Here is a 13,143-nt window from a genome sequence, read left to right as displayed (position 1 = left end):
TATGAATCATAATGTAAGTATCTTTTTGTTTTCCAATGGTCTTAGGTGACCCCTGTGAAAGGGTCGTTTGACCCCCAAAGGGGTCGCGACCCACAGGTTGAGAACCACTGCTCCAGTGACTCTGTGGCTCTTACATGCTTGACTTTCACTTCATTGCCACTCACACTTGGGGAGTGTAAAAGCTGTTGACACGAAACGGCTAGGAGTAGTGGAATTTAATTAATGTGATTCTGAGGTCGAAGGATTAAACTAACAGGAGTGTATTTAGGTAGAAACTGAACAATGTCAACGGCAACAAACGGTTATACCCTAAAGCATTCAGGGGTCCACTGGCAATGGTTCTGTTTTTCATAGGCTCTGTCCAAATGGAACTCAGAGTGAGAGGAATGGGGAGAGTGCAGTGTTTTCAGTCTCAGAATGTTTACCCTACTTTGCCACTTAGGAACTGAGTGACCCCCTCTGGCCTCCTGATGGGGATAACTACAATAACCTTGCAAGGTTGTTGGGAGAATTAGAGCTAGCTTCTGGCCCTGAAGGCATACCTAATAAATGTCCATTAATATTATTTAATAGTATTATTATGCAATAAGTAAAGACAATGGTCTCATTAAATTATGTAGACACCACCCGAAGACTGAGTGTGCGGAGTAACGCATGGGTAGGTTTCTTCAGGGCTCTTCCTGTTCATGACAGCATAAATGTGAACCAGTTACTCACTGTATCTTTGTATCTCAGTACACCTTGCTATTGTCAGGATATCCATCAGCCTTCTGTCGTTCTGGACACATGAGATCACTTGACCCTGCAGACATTTGTCTGGACTTCATTGGGCACAAATTCACAAATAAGTGATTGCGGTCTGTGGTCATGGACTTGAGGTCAAGTGTTCATCTTTTTTAAGGACCTGGTTCTAAACCATTTTAAGGACATGGAGCCATTACAAATCTGATGAAAGTTATAGAAAGCCATCCTGGAAATACTCTCACCAACACATTTTACCTGTACTTGGATGGGGATGGGTGGTTTGCAAGTCCTGCTAACCTCATTAATAGACGTGTGAGAGGTTCGTGTATTCCAGCTGAAGAACTGGAATAAACTCTGTGTGTCTTTCCAAAAATCAGTGAGAAACTAGATGGCCTCTATATGTGATGCCCAACAAATGAGTTTTTCTGAAACTCTTTAGCAACTAACCTTATTTTAGCCCACTCGCTAGAGGTGTGGTGTACCAGAATTGACATGGGCTCCATAGAAGGTACTTAGAACCTCAGAGCAAGTCCTGCCACCTCCTCCTCTGTAGCTATTTATACTGCTCCTCTGGAAGGAGGAGTCATACCTGTAACAATACCAGGGTGTGGAGGAGACAGGTTCCCTCCTGGTACCTGGCCTTGTGTTGAGTTGAGAGTAAGGTCACTCTAGCGGGACCTGAACGTAATTGCTCTGTTCACCATTAGAACAGTCATCTAACTTCAGGGATTCATCCAAACCTCTGGAGAGATTTTGCAGTAACCACTACAGTTGATTTGGAACAACAGGAGGTTGTCCATGATAACCATGCACAGCCCCAAGTGCCCACCTAAAGGGGCAAGCACCCTTCTTTATTAGAACAAGTACGGGAGTCCAATCTTACTTTGCATTATCCATTTTGCCTTCTGTTTAAAACAGACTAATCATCAGCTAGTGCTACTTTGAAATATTTTATGGAAACAAGAAGGCTATGCTGCTTTCTCAGTTTTTATGAAATGAATAAGTGACTCCATTTTGTCGCCATTTTGTCATTCAACAGATGTTTGTTGAGCAGCTGCTTTTGCAAGGCGCATGCTACTAGCTGGGTGTACAGTGGTTAAGAAGACTAATATGGTCTGTATTATATAAAAAGTGCATCATTACTTAATCACAATTATGAAAAGAACTTCAAAAGAGAAGAATAGAGAGCTAAAAGAATGCATAATAAAAGTTATGGAGCCGAGATCTGTTCTAGGCACTCTGTGTATCAGCTCATTTAAGCCTCATAGCAAGGCATCAATATTATTTCCATTATGCAGATCAGGAAAACGAGTAACAAAAAGATGGGGTCATTTTCCCAAGGTCATGCTGCTAGCAAAATATCAAAGCCAGGATTTTAACCCCAGGCAATCTGACTCCAGAGTCTTCACTGATAACCACTGTACATGGTTTCTATGAGAAAATGACTTTTAAACTATGTTTTGATAAATTGGCTTTGAGGTGGAAAGGAGATCATATAGAGAAAGAACAAGAAGAGGACTAGTGTGGCTGGAGCCCAGAGAGTGAGGAAGGAGGGAGGACAAGTCTAGGGGAGAGGCGGGTGGGAAGCAGGTGGTCAAAGCTAGATGGACCACCCAGGGGATGGGAGCGTTTTTCTGATTGAATTCAATCAGCTCTGAAGCTAAGCCCCTCGGTCAAGAAGACCCTCTCAGGGTCTCCCATGCCTGTGATATGAAAGAATTGAGGGGAGTTCTCCTGAGCTGGCTAGATTATTTCAGATCAATTTACTATTGTGTATGTAGAAAGTAACCTGCTTGAGGATGCTTTAATTGTGTCATCAGTCTGTCCCATTAATGTCTTTCCCAAGTCAAAATGTTTTCCACCATTTCTGAGATTTGCAGGACTGCATTTTCCATAGTGGTTCATGTAGTGAACTTGTGGCAAGTTCAGTAATCATCATCATCATGGTGGCTAACACTTTGTGGCAAGCACTGTGTTGGGTGCTTTCCATGGATTCTTGTGTTTCAGCCTCAACTCCATGAGGTAGGTGCTGCTGCAATCCGTCGTTTTCAGATAAACTGATCTACAGGGATTAAATGACTTGCCCCAGGTCCCACTGACTGGTGTCAGAGTCAGGACGTGCATTCAGGGTTGCCTGGTGCCCAAATCCATGCTGAACCCTTCACAATGTTGCCTCCCTGTGTATGGCACTCCCTATTTAACAGATGTGAAAATTGCCCCAAGTAAGTGATAAAACTGATTCTAAAACTTAGGTTTTACATTAAGTTTCATTTTCTAGGCCAACAGTTAAATCTCACAGGAAAAATAAAAAGGAAAGGAAATTGAATAGAACACCATGGACTTTCACCATGACCTGAAGCAGCCTTGTGAACATGTTACAGATTTATCAGCCCAGCAGCTGAATTGTTAGCAATGACAAGAATAGAGAGATCTGAAGGGAGTGGGGCATCTGTATTTGGATATTAACCATTAGGAGTTTGGAAGAGACAATTAAAAATTAAACAAAACTGCTTTATTATTTACTGGTTACTTTACTATGTGCTAAGTTCTTTACATGCATTCACTCAGTCCTCATAACAACCTGATAAAGTTCATTATATTTGTATCTCCAGTTTACAGATGAGGAATGTGAAAGTCTTCTGGATTATTTATTTTTCTTCCATTTTTGTACCCCCTGCTACCCTGAATCACATCTCCTCACAGTAACCAAAGTTATCCTTTACAAATGTCCCCAGATCATGTGTCCATCATACCTAAAAGTCTCCAGTGGCCTTCCTTCTGTTTCATTTGGAATAAAACCCATCCTTCTTTCTGTGACTCCCAGTGCAGTCAATGATATAGCCCAGCAGTTTCCACGCTCCAGAAGCATCAGAGTGACGTGGAGGGCTTGTTAAGACACAGAGGGCCAGGTGCCACTCCACGTTTCTAACAAGTTTCAGTTGATGCTGATGCTACCAATCCAGGGACCATGCTTGGAGAACCACTGACGAGCCCCTCATTGACTCTCTGATCCAGTCTCCTGTACTGTTCCTTTTGGTGACAAAGATCCAGCCACATTTGCTGCCGTTTTTTTCTCCTTAAACTGTCCATTCTCAATGGTGAGACTTCTCTCCCAAGGGGAGTGAAAGTTAGTTCTTGAGGGGGAAAAAAAAGAAAAAACAAAACAAACACTAGATATTATGATAGTTTGTGGGCTTCCAAAGCTCAGCTTTACCCAACAGATGTACAATATATCTGTGGTATTAAAATTTCATGGAGAAGTACAGTATTGGGGGGGTAAAAATATCTAGAGAGGCTCTTGAGAGTATTGATAATGAAAAAAGTTGTGCAGCAATGTCTTAAACAAACCAAGCATGTTCCTACACAGAGCTTTTGCACTTGTTAGTTACGTGTCTAGAATGTTCTTTTCCCAGCTCTTCCCAAGACTGACTCCTCATCATTTTTATCTCAGATAAATGTATCTTCCTCAAATAGCCCTTTCCTCACTACTCTAAAGTACAACCCTCCCACATCACATTCTTCTGCTTTCTTGTTTACATGGTACAGCTGCTCCTTGACTTACAATGGGGTTACATCCCAATAAACCCATCATAAGCTGAAAAGGTCATAAGTGAAAAATGCATTTAATACACCTTACCTACCAAACATCATAGCTTAACCTAGCCAGTTTCTACTGAATGTTTCTATTGTTTTCACATCGTCGTAAAGTCGAGCCGTTGTAGTTCCAGGACTGCCTGTACTGAGCATGACCCAAACTCATCCTGTGTATTGGATGGTTTGTTGTTTGTTGACTGACACTTTCACTAGCAAGTCTGTAAGAGAGGAGTACTTTGGCTATAGTCTATTATACTGGCCAGAGCCTCTCATAAAGTCTAACCCATAGTTAGAACTGGATAATGATTGTGAGTACATGAATGGATGTTAATCGCACAATTGGTAAAGTGGTCAAGCTGAGATTTCAGCCCCCCTGCTTAACCACTAATGAGACCCAAGGGTTGTTGACTGAAGGTATCTAGTAGGAATGGTGCTGTCACCAGTTATTGACCCCTACGGATTACTGTGCTCAACCTGAGTCATCTAACAGGTCGGGGGGAGATGCAAACATTTTCCAAAATTGTTTTCCAAATTGTTTAATCCCTGTCCCACCACTTTATTTTCTCCCATGGTTTTCACAACCAGGAAAAAAGTGGTTTCAAGTGAGATCTATGCTAAGTGATGTGGGTAATACTATCCTCCCATTTTACAAAGAAGATAACTGGGGCTCAAAAAGCTTACTCAAATGCCCAAGGCCATAGAGCCAGTAATTAAAGAAGCTGTGAAGCCAGCCTATTTTCTTTCTCCTCCACTGGGATCTGTCCTTGAGGCTAACACACTTGGTCACAGCTCCATTATGTTGAGTGTCAGCCATACCCAAAAGCCAATACATTCTAGAACGTATCTATCATTACAGAGAGTCCTACTGGACATTGATGCAAAAGATTGGCCCTTCTTGGCTTCACCTCTGCCCTGTCTTAATTGGAAAAGTTGAAAGGTCACTTAAAGTGACATATCTCATGAACTATAAATCAAAAAGAAATAATTTCTGGTCACTTCCACTGTTGCTTAAGATTGTTGTCTAATTCTCCTCCTACTCAACAAAAATGTGCAGTCGCTATTTTATCCCCAAGAACCTGACACAGCATAGGTGCTCAAAAAATATTCATCATTGGAAAGCAAACAAAATAATGAGTGAGGCAACAAAATGGACAATGTTCACAATTTCATAGTAATTCCGGGTATTACATAACTGAAGGAAGAAATGATAAAATAGAATATCCAATTACAGAAAAAAAATAGTCATGGTTGTCTTCAATGCAGTTTTTATTCATAACTTACCATTGTATTTTCAGAAGAAGGATACACACATGAATTTCTGTAGGAACTAAGTAGAACTTCAATTGGTTGTAACACAAAAAGAAAGGCATTATAATGGAAGAAAGTGGAAAGTTCCACAAATATTTCTAATTCTCAGCCACAATATTTGTGGCAATCTGGGGGTGACAGGTTCTTCTGACTCTTGCAGGTCCGTATCTTCTCTTCCCCACCTTCAGTCCTTGCCAGCACCACGGGATCTACTTTTCTTGTTTAAGTAAATCACTTCTCTTTGATAAAACTCCTCCCTGTTTTAGGGCAGTAAACCCTCTAGGATGCTAAAAAGGTGTGACAATAGTTAGAATAATTATTCCCAAGCCATCAATACCAGGACTGTTATCTCCAGGGCTGTTATAAAAATTCTCCAGTTTTTTAAAAGTGCATTTTTTTTCATTGACTTCAGTTGAATACAATGCTTCAGGGACTGGCTAAGTGAGCACCGGAGGCTGCCAGGGCACTGATGGAGTACTGCAGGTTTCCCAAAGCACTCTGGGTAAGGAGAGCTGCATCGCTTTACAATTCTAATTCAATACCATGGAAGCCTCCCACCATAAAATGCACAAGATGAAGCCTTGTGTGCAGGAGCTGCCTTGTATGTTAGGGTTCCTTTTTAAACTTTGCTTTTTGGTGAATACTTTTGTAAGGGTCAGGAGCTTGTTTAGGACAGTAGAAACAGGAACTCCACATCGGGAACCTTGGATATGACTAGCTATGTGACTGCAGAGAATTCTCATCCTTTCTTTGGACCTTAGTGGTCCCATCTATAGAATGGGGATCTGACATTTCTGGCACATTAAAACTTGTAAAGTTTAAAGGAAGAAATAGAAGTGAAGGCACTTTGAAAGTTTGAAGCACTCCAGACAAGTTAGGTGATGGTACGCTAATTGGGTCATTCAGACCAAGTATATTCATAGCACAGCTAGTTGCTCCTTCTCTCCCACAGAATTCAAGGGCAGAGTCGAACCTGCCCACCATCCACTCAGCACCTGAATGTGGCCTTTGAGAATGTCAACACTGAAAGAGTCTGTAACAACTGCTTGGTTTTAATTAGTGAAAAGTATAATAATATTATTTACAATTGCATGCACTCTGTTAAGCGTTTTATGTATATTATCTCATGTAACCTCCCAGCCCTGGGTGTGGAGGCTCGTATTATTCTCATTTTCAGGTGAGGAAACCAAGACTCAGGAGAAGCGAGGTACCCTGCACAAGGCCACAGATGTACTAAGGAGGAGAGCTGAGGTTTAAACCCAAGTCTGCCTGACTCAGAGATCTATTCTCTTGACCCTCACGCTTCTTAAATAATACACCATATGCATTTTAAAAAGTAATCATAGCTGCCTCTTGTGGAATGCTTACAATGCACTAGGCAAAATTATTCCCGTTATACAGCAGCTACGCAAAGAGGGTAAGTGGCTTGCTTGCCTGAAGTCTCCAGCTAGTCATTCTATCCATCTGACTTCCCAGGGGCTCCCCCTGCCCCATACCAAATGCTGAATGGGCAGCTCTACCCTGGATTACCCTCTGACTAAAGCAAGTGTGATCAAAAAAGCACCAGTTCTGGAACTTAATGACTTTCCAATGAATTTGCATAATGCACCACCCAGGCCACTCTAACCAGAAGTAGCCATGCTTGTTGAAATGACCCAGCCTCTCACACCCCTTCAGAAATGCTGCTCCAGAACAGCAAGTCCAAGAAACAGTGCTGAGGCAGGGCCACAGGGGGTAAATATTTTGTTCCCTGGATACAGCTGCAAGTGTTGGATGAGATTTCCTCTCACAAGACTTCTGCTGCAGGCAGGCAGAAACTGAGATTAGAACAGAGCAGGAACAGAAGTGGGAGAAACTTGCCGACCATGCATAACGACACGTGCTCACTTCTGCTTGTGAATGAAAAAGCTGGACCCATCTTTCATTGGCGTTTTAAGGTCCTGATGGCATCCTTTAGCCGGGAAAAGAGTTCCGATGGCTTGATTGATTCCAGAGGATAGTAGCAATACAGCTGGTTGGAATCTGGTTATTAAGAGATAAAGAAGTCACTCAGTTGCCAATGAGATCTGAACAGTAGAAATGGGTAGAAAACTCAGAAGTGGAGCAGGAGAAAGGAATGAAGGAAAATTCATTCATTCATTCGATAGTCTTTAGTAAGCCCCATGATGGGCTAGGCACTGTCTTAGGAGCTAGAAAAGCAGCAGTAAAGGCAAGTACATTCCAGTGGTGAAAGAACAGGAGTGGCCAATGATACTGAGCATGTGATAGGAGAGCTGCAGTCCTAGAGCCGGAGAATCTCAGTGGTGAGCTTGCCCACTGGGGAAAATATCATAACAAATTACAGTTAGACATGAATCTTTGACTGCGAGGGAGATTGGCACCCCGATTTCTGGGTCTGTTCAAGAGTCAACTTTATAATAGTCACCTTTTATGCTTCCCTCTGTTTGCCAAGCTCTGTGCCGGGCATGCATGAGCACAACTCTGTTGGGAGATATCATCAGCCCCATTTTAGAGATATACAAAGTCCTAGAAAGTTGAGTGTGCTGAGCTTTGAACACAGTTCTGTCTGAATTCAAAACCTCTATTCTATCCTCTCAGCCTCAACCTCCTGACATGGTGCTCTGAACTTCTCCAGTGGTCAGTGTCCCCAGCTGGTCCCCAGTCAGCTCTGTGGGGACAAAGTCACCGATCTGCAGCATTTGCCAGTGTCAGTGATGTAAATTCTCTCACTTTGATCAGTTTTATGGTGCCTGTTGGAAAGAGCTGAGCAGTAGCACACCGTTAAATAACATTGGTACGTACAGGTTCAGTAGACATAAACCACCTCAAAAACAAAGATAATAGTGAAATATAGTAAAATATTGGGAAGGTGATGAGTTTTGATTATTTATTACCTTTGCTTTTAGTGTAATCTATTTCATTGTAAGTTTATATACTTAAATTTTTAATATTGGTTGTGCTTAACACTAAGCTTGAAAATGGGATTGGTATGTGCTCACGGGCTGCTATGAGACGGCTCCATGTCACCATTCTCTCTCTCGAAGGGTTCTTTACTCCTCATGTATTCCCTTGTGCTCTCCCAAAAATATATTTTGGCTCCTTTTTCATATTTCTTTTGTCTCCCTGACCTGTGATCTTCCAGTTTTGTTTTAATCTTTGATTTCTGTGTTAGCTTACAAAAAAGACTGAATCTCATTTGAAAGCACAACCTGCATTAGGTGACAAAAAACTTTCTTCACTCAATATTAGAAGCATCTAGGTCGAGAGGGAATGTTTCCTCTGTGGTGGTAGAATGAGTCCTGCACATTAAGATTAAGAATGTTTCTGTGTTGTCCCAAATGAGTTTGACTTTTCTGTGTTCACAATTCAGTAACGCTTTTCTAAATCCCCTACCCAAATAGGACAGCTCTACCCACCAAGCAAGAGCTCTGGACCTAATACAGGCTGTTCGCATTAATTATAAACTCCCTGAGGACTTAGTTCAGGCTCTACTTATACATGGACCACAAAGAACAAAAAGACTTTGAAACGCATAAACCAGAGGCATTTGAACAGGGTTGATGAAAACTTCAATCATGAAAGCTCTGACAATATGTGTGTCCTCGAAAATTAATGTAAAGTTGGTTTAGGCATTCTCATTAACTTTTGTTCATTTTTAGGTTTCCCAGGCAATATATGGAATTTGTTTGCTCTGTGGATGGTTTATATTCAGCCCAGATTTCCAGGTGTGCCGTACAGTGAATAAATAGTACCTAGGATATCGTTAACTTGGAAATACTGCAAGTTTATTTTTAAAATCCTTTCACCCTAGCTGCTTGCCTCTGCTTCTATGTTTTTGAAAGACGCAGTACTTTTGCTCCTTCCTACAGCCTATTTTTCACGGGAAAAGAGAAAACTGACAGTTGGCAAAACAGAAAGTTTCCAAACCACAGTGTATCTGCTACTTGCATAATCACTGAAGCCAAATTTTCCATTTTCTACAAGGCGCCCAGAGAACTTTTCTGGTCAACCTGAGCTGCACACAAGAACTAACCTCCCCCACGGCCCATGGGCTGTGTGCTCTTTGCTTTTCTTGGGAACACTTTGTGACTTTTCCTTTTTAGAGTATTGGTGCCCTCCCTTTTCTTTCTTTTTTGACTCATTGATACTGTACCATGGCATCTAAAAATACAACCTACCAACTGGTTTTAAGTAAAGAGGATGTTTCTTTTTGGAAAGGAACAGCAGAAATATCCTGCCTGGTTTTCTGAAAATAAGCATTTGGCAGTGTCTCATCAGTGCCTAATCTAAGTTTCTAACTGGAAAAGTGCAGAGTATTTCTAAAGAGAATCCTGCTTTTCCCTGCAGCTGCTTCCATGAAGAAGCTTCCATGAAAACGTCTCCTGTTTGATTCCCGTGGTGAGCTCCTTGTTGAACTTCACTCAGTCCCGTGTTAGCTAGGAACTTGGGCAAGTGATTCTCAGCCTCTTGGGGACTCTGCTTCTTCAGTATAAAATGAAGATCAAAAAATATTTACTTCACAGGGTGGTAGTGAGAATTGAATGGATATAATGTATATTAAAGCACATGACATAGACACAGCAGTCAGCACACACTCACTCCCGTTTCATGTTGGTGAGAACAAAAGTACAATAGTTGGCCCAAGACACGATCTAGTCACAATCAGATGAGGAGCAAGAGTTTGCAGCGTTCCTAGCTTTGGGCGGGTGGGCAGCTAAAAATGGTGTTTTTGAGTTAGCCTGTTGACTTATCACTGAGAAATTAGAATGGAAGCAATACTTAGCTATTGGGTGGCCGGCTCTTTCCAGGGTTTGACTGGTGGATTGATTTTCAATTTAAGTACAACAGCTTGGCCTCTTTTTAATCCAGGATAACTTTTTTCTTGATAAAAATAACCATTTATCCAATTCAAAATAACCACTTACAGTTAACATAATAGCAGTCAACAGCTTACAAATCATTTCCACTAATAATAATAGTATTCGTGCACCATGGTACAGCTGATAATGCATATCAGGCACTTAGCAGAGACCTAATACACAATCTGTGCCCAATAAATAGAGTGTGTTACTGGTGTGATGATTATCATCTGTACCTCTGAGGTGGATTTTAGGTTCAACCCTCATTGATATAAGAGATAAACAAAGCTAAATGAGATTGATTCTTATCGTTCCCATTTCATGGAGGCAGAAACTGAGATAAAAGAGAGACCATGATTTGCAGGCCCTGGTCTTAGTTAAATGGCAGAGATGGGCCACAAACCCAAGCCTCCTGATTCTAAACCCTGTGCACGCCTCCTGGACTCCAGGCTGGCGTCTCCTCATGGCCTTCAGCTCCACACTTCATAAGCTGTTTTTTTTCTTTCTTTCTTCCTTTAAAGCCTGGGCTGTCTTTTCACTAGCCATATGAGATCAGGCAATGATCTGATAAGGGACTGTCTTTTATGAGAATGCCCTCTCCAGGGAGTGTCTGCCAAAGCTGACTGAAATCGCTTGCCAGGTTGATGCTGGAGCTGCAAAAATGACTGACCACTGGCCAGCCTGTCTTGTCTGCCATTCCTCCAAACTCTGCCAGGCAGAAAGGAGCTTGCAGCTGAACGCTAATGTCCAGAAAGCAGGTTATCCCTCCAATCTCTGCTGGGAGCCACTTGTCAAGAGCGGTGGTCCAAAATAAGTTCTCTCCATCAATTTCTTTATTTCTCATATTTCCTGGGTAAGAAGTCAGTTTTGGAGTAAATTTTGTACATAACAAGAAATTAATTCCACTGCAAGTTGAGCTATTTCAGAAACTTCATTATTACCTGACAATATTTAATTATTAATAGTTTCTTTTCTCATTTTTACCTCTAGAGCAGTTGTTCTCAACCAGGGATGGTTTTGTTCTCCCGGAGATATTTGGCAGTGTCTGGAGACATTTTGGTTGTCACAAGAGGCAGCAGGGTGGGGTGGGGTGGTACTGGCATCTAGTGGATTGAGGCCAGGGATGCTGCTAAACATGGCTGTCGTGGGGGCACAGGACGGCCCTCTCAACAGAGAACTATCCAGCCACAGATGTCAGTAGTGCTGAAGTTTAGAAATCCCACTCTAGGACAAGCTCCAGAGAGTGACCTTGTTGATCTCATTCGCAGATATGTGTTGTACCCAGAACAGTGCTTGCACTTAGAAAGTGCTCAGTGAGTATTGGTTGAGTAAATGAATGAGCCCACGATCCAGAGCTGTTCCACACTGAATTAACTGCATCGTGTGCTACATCTAAGCCCAGAGTGATGTGGACTCAGGCCCAGGAGGCCACAGGACTGATGCCAGGCTCTGTCTCTCTTTTTCCTCTTCTACTTCCAATGACCCTGCGAGAGACGCACAGAGTCCTGCTGGTTTTTATAGAACTAATGGGACCTGAAATTCTGCCTCAGTTCATCACAACAGGCCCCTCTGCACTTCAGTTTGGCATCTATAGAATCTAAGTGGTAAAACATCTGACCTCACAGAGCTGTTTAGCAGCACGAAAGAAGGTACTGCACATGAAGTACTTAACGTCCATGGGACACACACTGGTGCTTGGTGGAGCAGGAGAAGCCATGACTGACACTGAACAAGAAGTCCCCAGTGATTGCATGTTGCGAGGGAACACACCGTCTTGAAAGAACTTGAGGGAAAATCACAGCTGACTCGGTTCGGAGACATCTGTGTCAGTCTAGGCCATTCTCTTAACGGGAGTGTCAATAGCTCATATTCAGTCAACACCCAGAGATGATATAAAAGGGCCCTGTTCAGCTGGGGTTGACATCATTTGGGTGAAATATAAAACTCCATCCACTCAATAGATCCCAAAGTAAGAACGTCCTAGATACGTGCCTTCCACCTCTCTCCAGTTTCTCCAGAATATCTCATCTGATGAGGACTTTAATAGCACACCTTGTTCTCTGGGTAGAAAGCTTGCTTTTTATGTGTAAGTCTGTCTAGGCCAAGGCTCGGGAGGTGTTTTGGAACATCCTCGTTTAACATTATGCTCTGTACATTGAAATCATGTGTGAATTTATTTCATTGTTAGCTGTGTCTGCATTCTGAATAGTTAAGGTCCTTCACTCAGCAGATATGTATTTACCACAGTCTTACCATGTGCACTGTTACATGCCCTGGGGATTCAGTGGCGAACAAATCAATCAAGGTCTCTCCTATGGAATTCCCATTCTGATAGTGAAAGATAAAGATAAAGAAACAAAGTAGATAAGAAATATTAGCTATAAAGAAAATGAAACAGGGCCAGCCGAGTGGCGCGTTGGTTAAGAACTGGCTTGGGATGCAAGAGGGCCCCGGTTCGGATCCCACATATGAGGGCCAGTGACACTGCCCTCTAAAGCTAGGATGCTGAACAACAGCTCAACCTGGAGCCGGGCTGCCATAAGTCACTGGCGACGGCTTAGGCTGCAGCCCCTGCTGCAGTGGGTTGCCATGGGCTACCGTGTGTAGCTAGTAGCCAGCGAGAGCGGCCAGCAGCCGC

General features: G+C 42.4%; 1 protein-coding gene across 6 annotated transcripts in view; it reads left to right on the top strand.

Moving 5' to 3' along the window:
• The window catches only part of FRMD4B (FERM domain containing 4B), a 373,285-nt gene that overhangs the window by 220,210 nt on the left and 139,932 nt on the right, over nt 1-13,143 (top strand). The window contains exon 1 of one of the 6 annotated variants that reach the window (XM_019661066.1): nt 6,101-6,148. The exons of the other annotated variants lie outside the window; for them this stretch is intronic. Coding sequence (XP_019516611.1) covers nt 6,116-6,148 — 33 coding nt within the window. The 5' untranslated portion in view covers nt 6,101-6,115. Of the gene's footprint in view, nt 1-6,100; nt 6,149-13,143 lie in introns of those variants that run through there. 6 annotated transcript variants of the gene reach the window in all.

The sequence above is a fragment of the Hipposideros armiger genome, unplaced genomic scaffold (assembly GCF_001890085.2).
Source record: "Hipposideros armiger isolate ML-2016 unplaced genomic scaffold, ASM189008v1 scaffold_334, whole genome shotgun sequence".
Lineage (NCBI taxonomy): Eukaryota > Metazoa > Chordata > Mammalia > Chiroptera > Hipposideridae > Hipposideros > Hipposideros armiger.
Note: the sequence above shows the minus strand (reverse complement) of the source record. Positions and strands in the feature narration are given on the sequence as shown.